The sequence below is a fragment of the Cheilinus undulatus genome, linkage group 11 (genome assembly GCF_018320785.1).
Source record: "Cheilinus undulatus linkage group 11, ASM1832078v1, whole genome shotgun sequence".
NCBI classification, from domain to species: Eukaryota; Metazoa; Chordata; class Actinopteri; order Labriformes; family Labridae; genus Cheilinus; species Cheilinus undulatus.
The window spans coordinates 49,963,560-49,982,242 of record NC_054875.1 but is presented as its reverse complement, the minus strand read 5'-3'; the positions used below and the strand labels follow the sequence as shown (position 1 = coordinate 49,982,242).

The 18,683-nt window shown below is 43.3% G+C and overlaps 1 protein-coding gene across 3 annotated transcripts in view; it reads right to left on the bottom strand.

Moving 5' to 3' along the window:
* Positions 1–553: 553 nt before the first annotated feature.
* Positions 554–18,683, bottom strand: part of ccdc120a (coiled-coil domain containing 120a) — a 36,320-nt gene continuing 18,190 nt past the window's right edge. For 2 of the 3 annotated variants that reach the window (XM_041798653.1, XM_041798652.1), the window contains exons 2-11: positions 9,361–9,507; positions 8,823–8,912; positions 7,001–7,128; positions 6,785–6,898; positions 6,222–6,363; positions 6,007–6,063; positions 5,080–5,179; positions 2,589–3,370; positions 1,571–1,820; positions 554–1,405 (exon numbers count right to left, since the gene is read on the bottom strand). In XM_041798653.1, the coding sequence (XP_041654587.1) occupies positions 1,303–1,405; positions 1,571–1,820; positions 2,589–3,370; positions 5,080–5,179; positions 6,007–6,063; positions 6,222–6,363; positions 6,785–6,898; positions 7,001–7,128; positions 8,823–8,912; positions 9,361–9,370 (1,776 nt within the window). In that variant the 5' untranslated portion in view covers positions 9,371–9,507 and the 3' untranslated portion in view covers positions 554–1,302. Of the gene's footprint in view, positions 1,406–1,570; positions 1,821–2,588; positions 3,371–5,079; positions 5,180–6,006; positions 6,064–6,221; positions 6,364–6,784; positions 6,899–7,000; positions 7,129–8,822; positions 8,913–9,353; positions 9,508–18,683 lie in introns of all 3 variants that reach the window. The other variant, XM_041798654.1, reaches the window with a different exon arrangement.

Genomic DNA, 18,683 nt, shown 5'->3' with positions numbered 1-18,683 from the left:
GCTGACATTAAAAAATGCATGATTTTATACTGCAGTGACAGTGAGATTAAAAAACCTGGTTTTAATGGAAGTCAATGGAGGCATTTTAGCCTCCAAGGTGTCCAGAGGGTATTTCTGACATTACGTAAAAAATATTAATGCAATCAAATCAATTTTGTTGCTAATCTTTAATCCATCCAAGACTCTTATTACCCCCAAAGCCCCATCTTTCTACTATTTATTATATTGAAAATAATTCACTTTTTTGTGTTTTTTAGTAAAAATAAAATATTTCAAATAATCAAACTGGCATTTAAAGGGTTGAAATCTTGAAAATTATTGAATGTTTGGTCGTTTGAGCAGGTCTGAAGTTGTTTAAGAGATTTATGAAAAAAATTAGAAAAAATATTGATGTATGGCGATTTAATGGCAGTGTTTCAGTACGTGTACATTTTTGCCTCGAAGGTGTCCAGAGGGTGGTAAATTTGAGGAGGGCACAAGGGTTAAAATTAAAAAAAAACCTAACTTACAACTAAACTTACTAATGTGATTAATCATGATTAACAAGCAAAATTCTGAGATTAATCATGATTAAAAATGATCGACTGACAGCCCTATTATTGCTACTTTTATCGTTTTTGAAAAGTTTGCCGTGGACTTTGTTTTTGGCGTTTGTTTTCTCCGGTTTCTCAGTGACACGCTGACGCAGAGACAGGAACGCCCCCCGTGTGACACGTGTTTCCTGCGTCACAGGTGTCACGGTTGTCACCTGTGTACAGGCGCTGCAGGCGTTCCAGGAGCTTCACCGACGGATCGGCTGCTGAACGTTTAGTGCACAGATTACCTGAAGAGTCTCACCTGAGGATCAATCAGCTGATCGGTTTAATCTGCTGGTCAGTGAAATGAGCTGGTGATGTCAGCTGGTGATCATGTGACCTCAGAGAGAGTGCAACAGCTTCATCATCATCGTCATCACGACTCGTATCAAAGGTTCGTACAAAAGCTGGTTTATGTTCTGATTGTCTGAGCAGACAAACGCGTCGTCATGGTAACATTTATAAACAAACAGTAGAAATCTGCAGCTCAGTTTGTTTTTAGATAAACAGGCTCAGACTCCTCCCAGAGACCGTGACATCAGCCTCCTGTGGGCGGAGCTTCAGGATGAGAGAGTTCAACACCAAGCCGAGCTTCACCTGAACATCCACCCGTATGCACAGAAGGCTGCTGTCACAGAGGCTGGCCTGGGATTGGTCAATGTGTGAGTCCATCAGAGCCATGATTGGTCAGTGAGTATGTCCATCAGTGCCCTGATTGGTCAGCGAGTCAGACCAGAGTTCCAGGAGATGGCTGGTCCAGGGTGAGGTCTCTGAGAGGAACTTCCTGTTTCTGAGAGAAGGAGTCGTGGTAGAGCGAGCTGTCCACGGACCTGAGAGAGAGAGAGAGAGAGAGAGAGAGAAGAGTTTGAGCTAAATCTGAGAGAGGGAGGAGGAAGGCTGCGGTGGAGCAGCAGTGGACAGGTACCTGCACAGGTGAGTTAGGCTAAAGTGGGCGGAGCATCATAGAGGAAAATGCCAGATAGACCATCTCCTACCTGCCAAGCAGCGGGTGTCCGTGGAACGTGGCCGAGTGCGGCAGCGTCTTCTTCTGATGACTCGTCTCGCTCTGATAGGTCGGCTGCTGAATGGCACCTTGAGTCCTCCGTCTGCCCGGCAGAGCTCCTCCAGTATTCTGACCTTTGACCCCTTCGTTCCCCTTAGTGTTGACCCCCGTGTTGACCTTTCCATTGGCCTGGTTTTGGTTTGAGGAGCCAATCGTGTTCCTGAGGTACCAGTCCCTCAGACCTGTCGATCAAACAAATTACAGATTAAACTACAGCTTTAACCACGGGCGGTGGCGGTCTGTCAGGGTCTTTGACGCCTTCTCTGAAGGTCATACTGATTCTATAAGACTAATATTTTTGTTCATAAAGGTCAGTGATGGTCTCCTTCACATCAGAGCTGAATATGCTGTAATCAGAGCATCACTAGATCTGATAAACTGCTTCCTTCCTCACATGTTGAGCTTTATTCTGCAGCCCATCCAGCAGGTGGCGTCCTGCCTCTCTCTGCAGGCTGTTCCTGCTGCAGTGACCCAGATTCATCTCCTCATCAAACATTCATAACATGTTCTCTTCAGATTTAAAACCTGCTGACCCTCCGATTACAGACCATAATCTGAGATGACCGCACAGTCTGGTGTAACCGCGGCGAGGAGGACGAGTTGAAGTGAAGCAGATTAATGACTGGATCAGAGCACCACCCTGACAGGACGCTCAGCGACACAAAACAAACACACCCAACATCCAGAGGTGAATAACAGTCATATTTACCATCACCTTAGTGACATCACAGTCAAATGAGTCATTAATACACACCTGAATTTAGACTCGTGTCCGCACATGCTCAGTAGAGATCAGACCGAAGTAAAACTGAGTCTCAAGCTGTCTTTTCTTCTCCACCTCCACTTTCTCCTCAGTAATCTTATTTTTGACCCTTATCTCTCACCGTAGCTCTCTGCCAGATTGACCAGTGTTCACAGAGTTGTTTTAACAGGAAGTGGGAGGAGCTTACCTTCCAGGGCGAGGGCCTTGTGGAGGCTCCTGGTGGCGTCCTCCAGCTGGGCGTCCTGGGCGGGGGGCAGCTTTGGTGGGCGGGGCGGCAGCAGGTGGGGGTGGGGGTCTGGCTGGATGGTGGACAGAGGAGGATTATGGGTATCAGTCTGGTTCTGCTGCACGGGGAGGAAGGGTCCACAGGACTTCGTACGGGTCACTTTGACTCGTCGCTGGTCTCCTTGGAGACCGCGGTAGGTGGGCGGGGCTGCTGAGGGCTGCTGGGAGGAGTATCCGTTAAAGAGCAGCTGTTGGTGCGATGTGATTGGCTGCCGGCTGCTGGCGTGGGACGTCTGTCTCTGTAGCTGCTGCTGTTTGCCCCAAACATAGTCCAGCAGCACCTCGCTGTACCCGCCCCCTCTGACCCCACCTCCTCTGCCTCGGCCAGCCCCGCCTCCCTCGCTCACCCCGTTATTGGACCTCGTCCTCGCCCGTCCGTCCGTCAGCGTCTCTGAGCTCCTGAAGACCCCGCCCCTTGAAGTCCCTCTGGACCCCAGCAGACCGTTTACCCACAATCCCCCCTGCTGGGCGCCGCCCTCCTCCTCAGGTGGAGCAACGCGTTCCAAAAGGCCATCCGAGCTGTTGCTATGACGACTAGCGTTTATCCTCACCCCACCCTCACCTGCCGGGTCAGAGGGGGCGGAGGAAGAGGAGGAGTCCTGAGAGCGAGGGGGAGGAGGGGGAGGCTGGGAGGGGGGCAGGGGGAGGGGCTTATGTGCCGGGTGAGCCTCAGAATGGTCGACCCTGGAGGGAGAGAGAGAGAGAGACAGGTGAGGATGGCGAGATCCTGACCCTGAATATTAGAGCGAGTCAAAGGTAAGAACGTCTCTAATGCTGACAGGTGAGAGGAACACAGGTAAGCCACGCTAGCAGGTTAGCTTTATTAGCTCTGTTTCAGCCTTTATATAGTTCTAAGGTCAGTCATGTTCTGTTAAAGGAGGAGGAACATGACCTTAAATACTTTTAAGTCCAGTCAGGGCCTCCTCTCAAAAATTGGTTACAAATGACAGAAAATTAGCACAAGAAAGTGATGAAAAGGGGTTAGAAAGTGGCAAAACTAGAAGAAAAGTGGCAAAAATTTAAAAGAGTGGCACAAAGGGGATAAAACCTGCAGGAAAAGTGGTGTAAAGGGGATAAAATCTTTCAAAAAATTGGGTTAAAGAGGCCAAAAGGGGCAAAAAGTATCAACGGTGAATTTAAAGTGGGGAAAAATTGGTTTTAAAGTTGCAAAAATTGTTAAATGTAATTAAAAAGTGGCAAAAAAATAGAAAAGTGGCGAAACGTGGATAAAAGAGTGTCACAAAGGGGATAAAACATGCAGGAAAATCGATTTAAAAGGGGTTAAATTGGTTAAAGAAGCAAAAAAGGGTTAAAAGTGTTAAAAATAGGTTAATACTGGCGCTAAATAACAACTGGGGAGGGCCCATTCTCTTGGATTTTCAGGGGTCCTGCCAATTCTGTTGTCAGTCCTGTCTCCTTGTGGCCTGCTGCATTATAGATAACAGGGACGGATCTCACGGCTAATGATTAAAATGTTCGGTGTTTTGAAAAGAAATACAAATACTACTACAATAATATTTCAATCAGACCAAAATATTTATTTAATTTTTGTGTATTTGAAAGTCCCAGAGTTTCTGTGGAGACTAAATCTGGCCCTTGTGCAGATGTGGTTGATGACCCCTGCTGTAGAGTATAAAGAACAATGACGAGTAAGATATTTAAGGTCAGAGCTCAATGATCCACACTGTCCAACATGTGAAGACTATGAGCCGAGCCAGTCGTGACTAAGGACGGGTACTGGTGTGGACCAAACTAGTCTCTTATGACATGGAAGGAGGAACAGGACTTATAGCAGTAGTAAAAACCCAGTAAAATCACAGTTTTCAGCAACATACTGAATTTGACTTTTAAAAGACAAGTTTTTAGAAGAGACAGAGTCAGTTTCTTTACCGTGTTTAGAGTTCTTTTAGCTGCTCTGGAGGATCTAAAAACACGAGATTAGTTTCTTATTTTGAAAAAGACATAGCTAATAAAAATTGATCTTGGAATAAGTCAGAAGCATGCCGCAGATCTGCAGAAGCTAGTGCAGGTGTAGGTGCACAGCAGTATACAACCGTATCATCAGCATAAAAAGGAGATGGAGCATTGGAATATGGCTATTACTATAAGAAAGCAAAAGAACAAAATTAATGTCAGCACTGATCCTTTTAAAGTTTAGTCTGCAATCAGTCCCTATTCTAAAACTAGATTTTACTGATATCCATGACTCACGTGGATCAGAACTTCAGCTCCATAAATCTGGAACTCTGGACTTAGTTTGTTAACATTGTCTGGTTATTACAGCAATTATTAGCACAGCAGGAACTAAAACTCTGCAGAGGCATTTCAGTAAATAAATCTAACTCCCCACCTGTGAACAGGTGTAATCACAGTTTAACTGAACGCTGGTCTACCTGATGAGCACGGAGTTCTTCCTGGTTTTGTTTTGGTAGAAAACTTCAACTGGAGATCCATCAGAGACCAGCGGGGGGCGACACTGAGACACACCGTCATCTGACATACAGGGAGAGTAGAGTTTATTTATAATAAAGAAAATCAGTGTTACTCAGTCAGAATGATAACAGCTACACTTAAATCACCACAGAAGAAGAATCAGACTCATAGATGTATCTGTAGACATTGCATTGATCTGCTGGACTGCACGATTTTATAAATGCCATATTAGAAGGGACATTCTTATAAGATACCTTACTTATGTGCTGATCAGAGCTCTTTAACCCCTTCCACACACTGACACATATGCATATATTTCAATTATCCATGCATAGACAACACACATGTACCGTCTATGGTACTTTGATTTACATTTTTGACTTTTCTTCGTTGGATCTAGCTCCTGTCCTTCCAGTTCTATACGTCTGATTTTAAGATATTTGCACTCTGCATTTGTCCTTGTTTTCATGTGTCCTCATAGTTGAATTTTTAAATATTCATAAAGTTTCAGTAAAGAAAAAATCTTGCAGTTAAAGCAGGTCTGTTACAAACCATGCTCTTATTTTGGTAGTGTTTCTTTCCTGTTCAGTGGGGTTATTTACAATGACTCAAACTAAGCCTAAATAACGGAGCAGGGCCTTCCTGTGCAGAGTTTGCATGTTCTCCCCGTGCATGCATGGGTTCTCTCCAGGTTCTCCGTCTTCCCCCCACCACCAAAGACACCCTCGTTAGGTTAACTGGTGACTCTAAATTGCCCGTGGGTGTGAGTGTGACTGGTTGTTCGTCTCGCCCAATGACAGCTGTGATAGTCTGGTTGATAAAACTATCAAAATAAAAGCTGGTTTAAGGATAAAGACACCAAAATAAGAGTGAATGACGAGCGTTACCGTTGTCGTGTCCTGTTGAGTCTGATGTGGAGCTGCTCTCTGACCTCACCGTGTCATCTGAAAACAAAAACACACGCAGAGTTTCAGAATAAAAGCAGGAAGAAGCAGGTTTCCTCCCTCGTCCTCCTCAAACAATGAGCTTTCATCTGCTGCCAGCTCTGTGTGGCTGTGGTTGTGTGTAGTTCTGCGTGTAGTTGTGTGGTCGTGGTCGTTACCCGTGTGGCAGCCTCGGTGGACGGTCCTCTTGCCATGGTGGGTCTGCGTCTGTGCGTGCATGTTGTGTTCAGAGTCGCTGTGTTTCCTCAGAGCTCCGCTGAACAAGGTTTTCTTGGGTTTGGAGCGCTGAGAGTCTTCATCCTGGAACAGACATGAACACAGACGTCAGTTTCCTCCCATGGACACGAGATCTTAGAGAAACTCACACCATCAAACGTGACTCCAGAAGAAAAACAAACATGGAGGAAGATCGACGTCAATGAGACAATATAAGCACAACCATGTTGGTGTCATAATCCCAAAAAATAGTCCTCCTTTTCCCTATACCACTTGGCTCGGAGCACTGATGTGCTCGTGTTAGCTGCCATGTTTGTGGCCTTTTAAAGTTCACTTCTCCTGGTTTGTAACTCTTCCTGGTCTGCTTGTCTTGTAACACTTGTTTACAGTTGCATTAACCTTTCAGGTCCAGATAAACCCTCTTATTCTGGGACCAGAGCGAGGTCTGAGTCACTGAGAAAACAGTGAAGAGCTGCCTCAGCTCTGGGCCGTCACCTCTCCTCACCTCTGCTCGACTCTTCCTGTGTGCGTGGCGAGATGCCCCCCCTCTCCGGGGCACACAGGGGGGTTTCTCCCCCGCCTCCAGAGGGAAGTCGCTGGGCACCGCACCTGTCAGCTCCTAAACCAATGAGAAGACAGGAAACATCACAGATGACATCATGGAGTAAAACTCAGGCAGACAGAGCTGGGCTGTGATTGGCCAATTGATGACATCACTCACCGCCTCCTGCAGACAGATCCGCCTCAGCTCAGCCAATCGTGCGCTGAGAAGAGCCTGCAGGCTCCGCCTCCTCTCCTGCAGCTCTGCCATTCGCTCCCGCTGCTTCCTGTCCGGACAGGTGAGAGGGTCTGCACGCACACAAAACAGGAAATTTATTTAATTTTGATTCCACCACCAGGGGGCGCCCAATCAAACGATAAAAGATGATGAGAGGAGATGTGCTGCTCAGCTCGAAACATCTCCGGAGCTCACTTTTGTTTTAAACTGAGGACTCAGTAAAAACTAAATAGGTGGAATAACTGAAGAATAAACCAACATTTTGGTTTCAGGGATGAATATCACATGAGGTAGAAAAGCTGTTAAAAGTGCCCTTCCAGGTTTGCACTGCAAGCCACTCACAAAGCATTCTAGTACTGCAGCTCAAACCAGGAGACACTTTTAGCAGCTTTTCTCCTCTTTTGTAAGCTATCCATGAAACCAAAACAATGGTTTGCTGCTCATAAATAAACCATGGTGTGCAGCTCAGTGTGCAGTCCTCATGTTTAAACAAGAAGTTAGCTGCAGGGTTGGTGCTGAGCATTGGCCAACTGAAACTCAAAGACAGCATCAGAGAAGTCCATTACAAGTAAGAGGTAAGATAGATTAAATGGGTAAAAAGTGGCCAAAATGGTGAAAAGGAGCAAAGATAGGATAAAGTGGCAAAAAAAAGGGTAAAAAGGTAGGAAAAAAGTGGTATTTATTGGCATAAAGTAGCTTTAATTGGTGAAAAGTGGCAAAATAAATTGTGTAAAAGGCAAAAATGGGATAAAAGTGGCAAAAAGAAGAGGCTAAAATGGGCAATAACTAGGAAAAAAGTGGTATTTAATGGTAAAATGTAGCTTAAATGGGTAAAAAGTGGCCAAAACAGTGAAAAGGAGCAAAATGGGATAAAAGTGGCAAAAAAAGATAAAAAGTTGCAAAAAATATTAAAGTGGGCAAAAAGGTAGGAAAAAAAGTGTTATTTAATGGTAAAATGTAGCTTTAATGGGTGAAAAGTGGCAAAATAAATTGTGAAAAAGGCAAAAATGGGATAAAAGTGGCAAAAAGAAGAGGCTAAAATGACAGATGATTGGCAAATAGATCGATGTTTCATATCTCTGTTGGATGGATATATTTCACATTTATCTGGGAATGCTCCCATACAAAGAATTAGGGAAGGGCAGGACTCTTCAAAAGATTCTCAGAACGTGATTGGACGAACGTTCTGTCTGTCATATTCATTACGAGCCAATCAGAGAATCAGAATGAGGTAGTAGACATGTGGAGCTCTGGTAGTGGCCTGAGATCTACAGACAGGATCTGCTGTGGTTTATGAATGGTGGATAAAACTCATGCTGGTTGGGAGGAGGGTAAAAACTCACGGAAAGAGAAAAAACTTCAGTGTGGCTCTGTGCTCTAAATAAAACAAAGAAATGTGGTCCAGCTCTGATAAAACTGCTGCTATACCAAAGCTAAAGGCCAATAATGTGCTTCATAATCTTTACATGGAGAGAAGTCATTTTTGGATTCAGTGTAAAAACCGCAGCAGTCAGCTGTGAGTTGCACACGCTGAATCATAAACCTATCTCTCCAACTGCATGAAATACAGCCTAACAAGCTCTGTAGAGTAGGCGGAGTGAGACTGGGGGGTTCAGTGGCTTATAAGGGGGGTCGTGGCCCACGAATGGCCCCCATGATGCTAACATCACACAGAATCCAGCATGGACCAGTGCAGGAGTCTGACTCAGACTTTAGTCACTAAAGGGGCGGGGCTTATGAAGAGACGGTTTCGATTGGTTCTCACCAGTGGAGATGAGTTGACCTTTGACCTCCATGGCTTGTGTTTCCCATGTGACCCAGACTCCTCCTGATCGCCCGCCACTCTCTCTCTCACCTGTAGAGGCATTCAAACCAAACTTTATTAGCAGAACATTCAAGTTCAACCTTATCCTCTTTGTTGACAGGATTAATTTGACATCATGAATTCTTTAGTTAACATTTTTTCATTTTTGATAAACACTATAAAACTTAAAATGAGGTTTAGAATCAGAAAATAACGGACAGCTGGACGTCTGATTTATGAATCACACAGATTTATGAGAATATAACAACACAAACAGTAGGAAAGAGGACCAGCGTGGTGTTTTTGACAATGTTTCTGTTTGTCTGTATGGACAGGTGACAGCTGCATGGCTACCATAGCAACCTGTGCAGACTGGTTGGTGATGTGTGAACTCAAACATCTCAGACTGGAACAGGATCACACTCTAACAAGGCTGCATCACAAACACACGGCAGTTAATCAATCAGTTAATTAATCAGTCAGTGACCTCACCTTGTACCTGGGATCATTAGAGCTCCAGCAGATCTCTGCTGTGTCCATCCAACGTCCAACCACGGACCAGAGCACCGTTAGCTGTTAGCGGTTAGCTGTTAGCAGTTAGCTGTTAGCTGATGAAGCAGTTCCTGGGAGCTTCGGAGCGTCCAACCTGATGATGAAGAACAGAGTGGGAGCCAATCACACGTAAATGTCTGTTAATCATACACTTTATGACAGTGGTTCTTATGCGGTCTAGAGTCAGGACCCATGACAAATCGACACCCAAACTTCTTAATTTTAACTCAAACCAAATGTGTTAAATAAAAATGGAGAAGTTTGGATCAAACGATGTTTATTTTGAAGGATGTTTCCTTCAAAATAAAAGCACAGCATAGATTTTAGATCTCTGCCACATACTTTATCAGGCTCAAATCTGTGACCCACTTTTGGGTCCCAACCCACCAGTTGAGAACCACTGTTTGAAGCCACACCCTGCCTAATAAAGGACCAAGAAATGAAGGAGATGGTTCTACGAGCTCGTTCCCATTGAACCAGCATCCATTCCTTCATTTTTTGTCATCATTTAAAGGTCACATATTTTACCCCTTTAAGACAAGTTTGTAACAGTCCTAGAGGTCCTAACACATGCCTGTGAAGTTTGTTGCTGAAGAAACACTCCAGTATTGGATTTCTGCATGTCTAAAAAACCCTCTGTTTCAGCCCTGCTCAGAACCAGCTGTTTCTGTGTCTGTGGCTTTAAATGTTACTGAGCTGTCTGACTCCGCCCCTGACTCCGCCCCCTCAGGAAATGGATGTGGCTTAATGGATTTGGCTCTCCTGATCCTCCTTTCAGCTGAGGATCAGGAGAGGAGGGCAGGACTTTCTTCCAAGCCGGGAGGGCCAACTGAGCCTGGGGGCGGGGTTAACTCCCCACATGACATCACAAGGGTAAAATGTGAGAACGGCTTGTTTTAGCACACATTTTCTGAAAGGTGGAGAAAGAGAGTTGGGGGGGGTTCTGATTCTTGGAGGGTTTGTGGACAGGCCAGGGGCACATATTTATGTTGGAAAAGCCTGAAAAAGTGAATTTATCATGTGACCAAAAAGACATTTAAAAAATGGAACTGGTACCAAATGGTGAGCCTAAAGACCGGCTCTGATGACTGATGATCCAGACTGTACCGGATCGCTTTGAGGAAACAGACCATATTTAGGCATTGTCTCTTTAAACTTTAGGCGGAGGCTTTTAATCCATGTCTGCTGTCAGTTCTCTGTGAGCTTTCCTCATCTTCATGTGTCTACTCTAAGCACTCAAAAGCAGCTCAAGATTTTTCCCCTCATGTGGCCGGACAGCACAAAACTTTGGCTTCTCTTTGCAGAAATCACTTCCTGTCCTCATCAGGAGCTCCTCACTGTAACGTGAACTTAATCTGCAAACAACCTAAAGGTCTGAAGTCTCTCCAGGACTCTCTGAGACGGGCAGAAACACACTAAACAATGTTAGTGACATTAACAGAGACGTGACTGTGTCAGATATCAGTCTGCAGCTGTCTGCTGACTGTGACAGCAGTACGGAAAAATGCATGAAAATATTAGACTTTTATTATGACCAAGAATATGAAATCTAAATATTACAGAGGAAGAAAGTTCTGATCTTTTCAACATAAATGTGGTTCAGTTTGTCTCTGGACTAACAGAATCCCTCTGCTGCGTTGTTGTTTTTAAGTTTGACAGCAGAAAAATTAAAACACTGGCAGATTTTTAACACGTTTGTATGACATCGTCTGATTACATAACTCCAAAACATCAAAAATAACCACAATAACCTCGACCGTCTGGAGAACACGCCGAACTCTGACCCTGAGAACAGGAAGTGCAGAGAACAGGAAACAGGACGCAGGAAATGAGTGATGAAAACCAGGAAACCGGAGAGAGAGGAGTGATGTCATCACCAGGGCTGATGGGAAAAACTTTCATTAACTCGCTGACAGAAACTCACAGAACACCATGAGACCGATATGATCCCAGATATATAAACTATCAGAACACCATGAGGTCTTTAATGACACCAGCTCGATAAATTCTCAGAACACCATTAGGTCGTTATGATCCCAGATCTTTAAACTTTATCATGCGTTTAATTATAAATAAATTATATCAGTAAGTGTTTGAGACCACAGAGACAAAAATAGAAGTCCTGAACACTCAATAAGGAGGATCTGATGCCCTGCACAGTTAAAAATAATCCTCATGTGAACACAGCAGCGGAGATGAACACGCTGGTGAACACAATGAACAATGAAGAGGTTTTATAGCACAAATGGAGATCTCAGCACTCACGTGTGCTCAGTCTGCTGTTACAGGATATAAAAGTCATCAGCCCCTTCCTCTCGCTCAGCGTGAATTTTCCTAAACATTTCTTGCTGAGCTCAGCCTCATGAGGATATTTTACCTGGAGGCTGATAGGAAACCGTCCAGGTAAAGACGGATCTTTACACCTCGATGCCGCAGGTGTTAGATATCTTTCAGCACCATTCCTCCGCGTGCAGATTTTCTTCAGACTTCACATTAATATTTGGCCTGACTGAAGGATGCACTGATTAGATCTTGGAGGTCAAAGGTCAAGGTCTCTGTCTCTCATGGTCGACCCTCCAAAGCATGCCTACAAGTCACTCTACCATTCAGCTTGACTCAAAGTTCAAGGTTGTCATGATACCATGAAAGGTAATTCATTTTGCAGTCAGTAAACATGCACCCATCAGGCCACACATAAATACAACTCCAATTCCAAAAAAGTTGGGACGCTGTGTAAGATGTAAAAAAATCAATGATTGTCAAATTTCATAAACTCATGTTTGATTCACAATAGAACAGAAACAACAGATCAGACTTTAAACTGAGACATTTTAACATTTCAGGAAATATTAGCTCACTTTGAATCTGATGGCAGAAAGACATCTCAAAATAGTTGGGATGGGGAACAAAAGGCTGGAAAAGTGGTACTAATGAAAAACAGCTGGAGGAGCATTTTCACAGGTCAATTATCAACAGGACAGAAAAATGACTGGGTAGAAAAGGAGCATTTTAGAGAGGCAGAGTCTCTCAGAAGTAAAGATGGGCAGAGGTTCACCAATCTGTGAAAAACTGAGTCTAAAAACTGTGGAACAATTTCATTAAAATGTTCCTGAATGTAAAATAGCTCAGACTTTGAATCTCCTCTATCTACAGTCATAATATCATCAACAGATTCAGAGAATCTGGAGAAATCTCTGAGAGCAGGGACAAGGCTGAAGGGGCCCTCAGGGGCCCTCAGGGGCCACTGCATTAAAAACAGCCATGATTCTGTAGTGAAATCACTGCATGGGCTCAGGAACATTCCAGAAATCATCGTCTGTCAACACAGTTGGCCGTGCCATCCACCAATGACAGTCAAAGCTGGATCATGGAGAGAAGAAGGATCCAGAAACACCGTGGTCCATCTTCTCTGGACCAAAGCTCATTTAACATGGACTGAGGAAACATAGAAAACTGTTCTGTGGTCAGAGGAAACCACAGACGCTGTGTCCTGTGGACTAAAGAGGAGAGGGAGCATCCAGCTTGTCCTCCTGGCTCAGGTCTAAAGCCTGCATCTCTGATGGTATGGGGTTGCATTAGTGCCTACAGCATGGGCAGCTCTAACATCTGGAAATTCTCCCTTTTTCCTGTTTTTTTGGCCATTCTGTCACTTCTTTTTGCCACTTTCCCCAATTTTTTCCACTTTTATCCTATTTTTTTGCCCTTTTCACAATTTTTGGCACTTTTTGCCCATTTAAGCTATCTTTTGCATTAAATACCAGTTGTTTCCTTTTTCCCATTTTTTCAACTTCTTTTTGAAACTTTTAGCCCATTTTTGCCTTTATTTTTACTTTTTTCCCACTTTTCATCCAAATAAGCTGCCCTTTTGTCATTTAATACCACTTGTTTCCTATATCCCCCAATTTTTGCCTCTTCTTTTTGCCAATTTTTTCCCAATTTTGCCCTTTTCACCATTTTTTGCCATTTTTTACCTACTTAAGCTGCCGTTTGCCACTAAATAACACTTGAGAAGACGGACCAGGGTGTTTCTGGATCCTGGTTACATATGGCTTCTTCTCTCCATGATCCAGCTTTAACTGTCATTGGTGGATGGCACGGCCAACTGTGTTGACAGACGATGATTTCTGGAATGTTCCTGAGCCCATGCAGTGATTTCACTACAGAATCATGGCTGTTTTTAATGCAGTGGCCCCTGAGGGCCCCTGAGGGCCCCTTCAGCCTTGTCCCTTGCTCTCAGAGATTTCTCCAGATTCTCTGAATCTGTTGATGATATTATGACTGTAGATGGAGGAGATTCAGAGTCTGAGCTATTTTACATTCAGGAACATTTTAATAGTTGTTCCAGTTTTTAGACTCAGTTTTTCACAGATTGGTGAACCTCTGCCCATCTTTACTTCTGAGAGACTCTGCCTCTCTAAAATGTTCCTTTTATACCCAGTCATTTTTCTGTCTTGTTGATAATTGACCTGTGAAAATGCTCCTCCAGCTGTTTTTCATTAGTACCACTTTTCCAGCCTTTTGTTGCCCTGTCCCAACTATTTTGAGATCTGTTTCTGCCATCAAATTCAAAAGGAGCTAATATTTTCCTGAAATGTTAAAATGTCTGTTTAACATCTGATCTGTTTTTTCTGTTCTACTGTGAATCTGATATGGTTAATGAGATTTGAAAATCATTGTTTTTATTTACATTTTCACAGCGTCCCAACTTTGTCAGATTTGGGGTTGTACAATAACTGGATTCGATACAACAAAAGTACTTTTGTGACTGAAAATAGATGAGCAAAACTAAAAAAAATGTACATTTCCATTTTGAAATTAAATGTTCTAAAGGAAAGAGACTGAAAACAACTGTTGTTGAGACAGGATGTTGACATTATTCTGCAGGAGCACACTTTTCAAAGTAAAAGCCTGATAAATCTATACAATAAGAGGCTTTAACCATACATTTAATCATCTACAGAATGTAAGCCTCTTATTTTTGCAAAATCTAAATTCCCAATCCAGAAATGATTCTTTTTCAAAAAGACTGAGTGGAAACATTTCAGTGATTTTCTGCTCTTGGTGTAGAAAAGTTATTAGACTTTAAATCTTTGTGTTGATGGAACAGGGCTGGTCCAGGACCTTCTTCTGATCCCAGTCTGTCACTGGAGCTGGCAGACCGTGCAGAGGTCTGAATGCTGATCCTTGCTCTGTTTGGTGCATATCCTCCTCCTCTCTCTCCCCGTGTTTCCTGTCTCTCTAATGTTCCTCTTCCTATCGAATGAAAGGAAAAAGAGCCAAATCCAAACCCTAACACCTAAATAAAGCAGAGGGATCTTAAAAACCAGCGTTTCATGTCTGCGGGCTCAAACGCGCTTTAACTCTGTGCTGAATATTTAAACTCTGTATTTGCATCTCTTTGTCTGCAGCTGCAGCCTTACATCCCCCACTGTGTGTGTGAGGAAGACTTCGATCTGGTTGCCATGGCGATGATCTGAGGTGACTGTAAGGACTGAGGATGAGCAGGACAGCAACCCCCCCAACCCCCGCTAACACACACTACCAACAAGTTCACACACGTTTATCAGCGTGTTGACATTCATCGTCCTCTCAGACATGAAAACACTCTCCATCAGATAGCGCCATCTAACCCCGCCCCCTCCTGCGCGAGCTGCTGCAGGATGTAAACATAAAGATTTAACGATCCCGACAGAAATATGAACAAAGAGGAGCGATAAAATCATGGAGACGAGGGCGCAGACGGACTGATGGAGAGATGTCTGAGCTCTCGTTTAGAAAAGAGTGAGATATTTATGATGGCGAGGGATGCACAGATACAAATTCCAAAAAGTTGGTACACTGTGTAAAATGTGACCTGAAACAGAATAGTGATTTGCAAATCATTTAAAACATATTTAATTGAATGAGCAGAGAGACAAGATATTTAATGTTCAATGTGATAAACTTCAGAGTTTTCTGGAAATAAACACACATTTGATATTTCGTACCTATAACAAAAATATTGGGACAGCAGCAGCATGTTTACTGCTGGGTTAGATCACTCTGTAAATGTCTTGATTGATGCACAGTACTGTGCAAAACTTTTAGGAATGTTTGGGCCAAAAACTGAGGCTGAAGTACGGCGTAGATGTGGGCACCGGGACTGACAGAACCCTGATGGTGCTCTGGATGTCCTTGCATTTTACCAGGAGCATGGGAAAATAATCTGGAGTAAAACTAAAAACACATTTAGGGCTAAGTACGGGGTGGATGTGGCGAGTGAGGATGACCTGAGGCAGTCGTTCCCCACCTTTTTCCTCCCGACCGTGTGGTAAAAAATGGTGAGCCCCCTAGGACCAACACAGAAACACAAAACGATGCATTGCTGTCAAAGATCAGTGTCAACTGTAATTGTTTCAATGATAAATACCAACGAAACAGACCCACACATTTGTTGACCTTTATATGGACCATCCAGTAAGTGTGTTCTATTGATTGTACTTCACCAGACCCCAGATTGGGAACCACGGCGTCTGGACGGGTAGTAGGGTTGCTACCAGCGCCTCGTGTGCGGATGCATAACTGTGATGAATGCTTCGTGCCCTGCATGCCTAGAACGCATGTCTAAGCTTTATGCATTTCATAATGTGCCATAAATTTTCAAAAGGGGACAGGTCTGGAGGTCAGTGCACTTCCTGGCTGTTCATTTTCCTGTTTGAAACCATGACTGGAAAAAACAAGAGAACCTGTTCTCATTCCGTTTTTCCGTTTTTGAGCACAAATGCAAAAACAAAAAAATGAGCTGTGTTTTGTTTTTCCTTTTTTCCATTGTTGATTTTTTCAATTCCCTTTTCTTGTTTTCTTGTTTTTTCAAAATAAAAGCCTCCGTGTTAAAACAAGAGCCATCTATTGAATTTTATGTATGATAATCCATCTATCTATCCATCTATCTATCTATCTATCTATCTATCTATCTATCTATCTATCTATCTATCTATCTATAGGTATATATATATATATGTGTGTGTGTGTGTGTGTGTGTGGTGGTGGGGGGGGGTAAATGTATATATGTATACTTATGAACTCAGAATAAAAGATTAAAAAAAGAAGGTAATAACATTACACTCCATTAAATTGCCAGCACATTAACTATTTACATTATTTATCATACATTGCATATGGAGCATTTTGTCCTACTATAATACTGTAAAATTCAGTGGATGGCCCAAAACAAGGAAACAAAAAAAGGGAATTGAAAACATCAACAATGGAAAAAAGGAAAAACAAAACACGGTTTGTTTTTCATTTTTTTTCCATTTTTGGTCAAAAATTTAAAAAACGGCTTGTTTTTCGTTTTTCCATTTGTGCTCAAAAACGGAATAAGGACAGTTTCTCCCGTTTCTTCAGTCATGGTTTCAAACAGGAAAACCTGACCTCTGGACTGCAAACAGCCCAGTGGAGCACACTCACTCTTTTCCCGTGAAGCCATGCTGTTGTAACTCCTGCAGAATGAGGTTTGGCATTGTCTCAATCAGCAGGGACGACGCCTGGATAGAATCACATGCTGCTCCAAAACCTGCATGGTCCTGTCAGTGTTGATGATGCCTTCACAGATGTGTAAGTGACCCATGGGCACTAATACACCCCCACACTGCTACACACGCTGGCTGATAGAAATCTGGATGCTCCTTTTCCTCTCTAAAACAATCAGACGGTGAAATCTGAAGCACTGTTTGAAAACTGCTGGACTATTTGCCCATGCAGTCTTTCACCTTTTGCCTTCGTTAAACCATGAATGAGTGAGCCAATCAGAAGTGCCCTTTTATACCCAGTCATGGTTCTATCACCTGTTACCAATTATCTTCTGTATTCCTGGAATGTTCAAGCTGTTTTTGGAGCATCTAAAACTTTCCCTGTCTTTCTTGTCCCTGTCCCAACTATTTTGGAACATGTTCTAGGCATCAAATTCAGTATGCATGAATATTAAAAAAAAAAACAAAAAAACATGGAGTTCATGTTTGTTTTTAGTCAAATATTGTTTGAAAAGGAATTGAAAATCATTGTGTTCTCTTACATTCACATTTTACACACCGTCCCAACTTTTATGGAACTTCTGTGAGTACATCAGACTACAGCTGGACAAAATAATCCAACTGCTGGCTCCTAGGATCATTTTTATCCCTCCTGAAAGGAAGAAGCACGTCTCCACGTCCCTCAGGTCTGGGACATTAATGATGGCGAGGAGAGTGGAAGCTAATTAGCTGAAGGAGAATCTGACAGCAGGATCAGAGAAGAAGAAGGAGACAGCTGGGACAGAGTCAGACGGCCTTCATTAGAAGTTAGGAGAGATTTTTCTGAATCCATAGAAGTGAGAGGAAAAAGGTGATTTTAGACGTTCATGCTGCAGAGAGAGGACAGATAGAGGATGCTCTCCAGTCTGCAGCCTCACAGGTGGACTTCATGGACCGTGCAGACCTACAAGTGGGACATTTTTCTCAGGTGCTAAAAATCAGAGTGATACACGAGACTCCTCCAGGGATTTCAGGGTAGGAGCTATATAGGATGAAAGCTGACAGGGAAGACCCTCTACTCTGTCAAAGAGTCTATAAGGAGGGGGAAGTAGGTCTCTATACTCCTCAATAAAACCTTTATTTAAAATTCCAGCAGAAACATAAATCATTGATAAGGTGACATGATGACACACAGCGAGGATAGCAGCTCTGTGAATGCACAGAAACTCACAGAGCTGGAGTGTATGTGATCTCAAACGTCAACCCTGATCGTTACCTCAAAAGAGGTAAAGATGGCTGCGTGAAACAAATCCATCTGGCGTGCCAGGCTAGTATCGAAGTCGTATGGCATCGTATTGTTTGTGCTGTATCGTGTTGCAACGTTTGCTATGCATCCTATTGTACTGTATCGCCAGTATCTTATATATCATCGTATGGCATGGTATTTTATCGTATCCCATCACATCCTGGTGCATCATATCGCATCTTATCATATCACATTGCATGGTAGTTAGTATTGCATCCTATCATATTGTATCTCATGGTATGGTACTCTATGGCCTTGTATCGTATTGTATGATTTTGTATTGCATGGTATCAGCTGTCACATGTCTGGTTGTGCTCCTGCTGCCTCTAAACATGCTCTTATTGTACAACCATGATTAAAAACACTATCTGGACCCCTCTGTGCTCTCCACCCTCAGGCTTCTCTCTCTAAACTGCCCTTCCCGTCCTGAAGAAAGCCGTCCTGTCTCAGCTACAGGATCGTCTACCTCCTCAT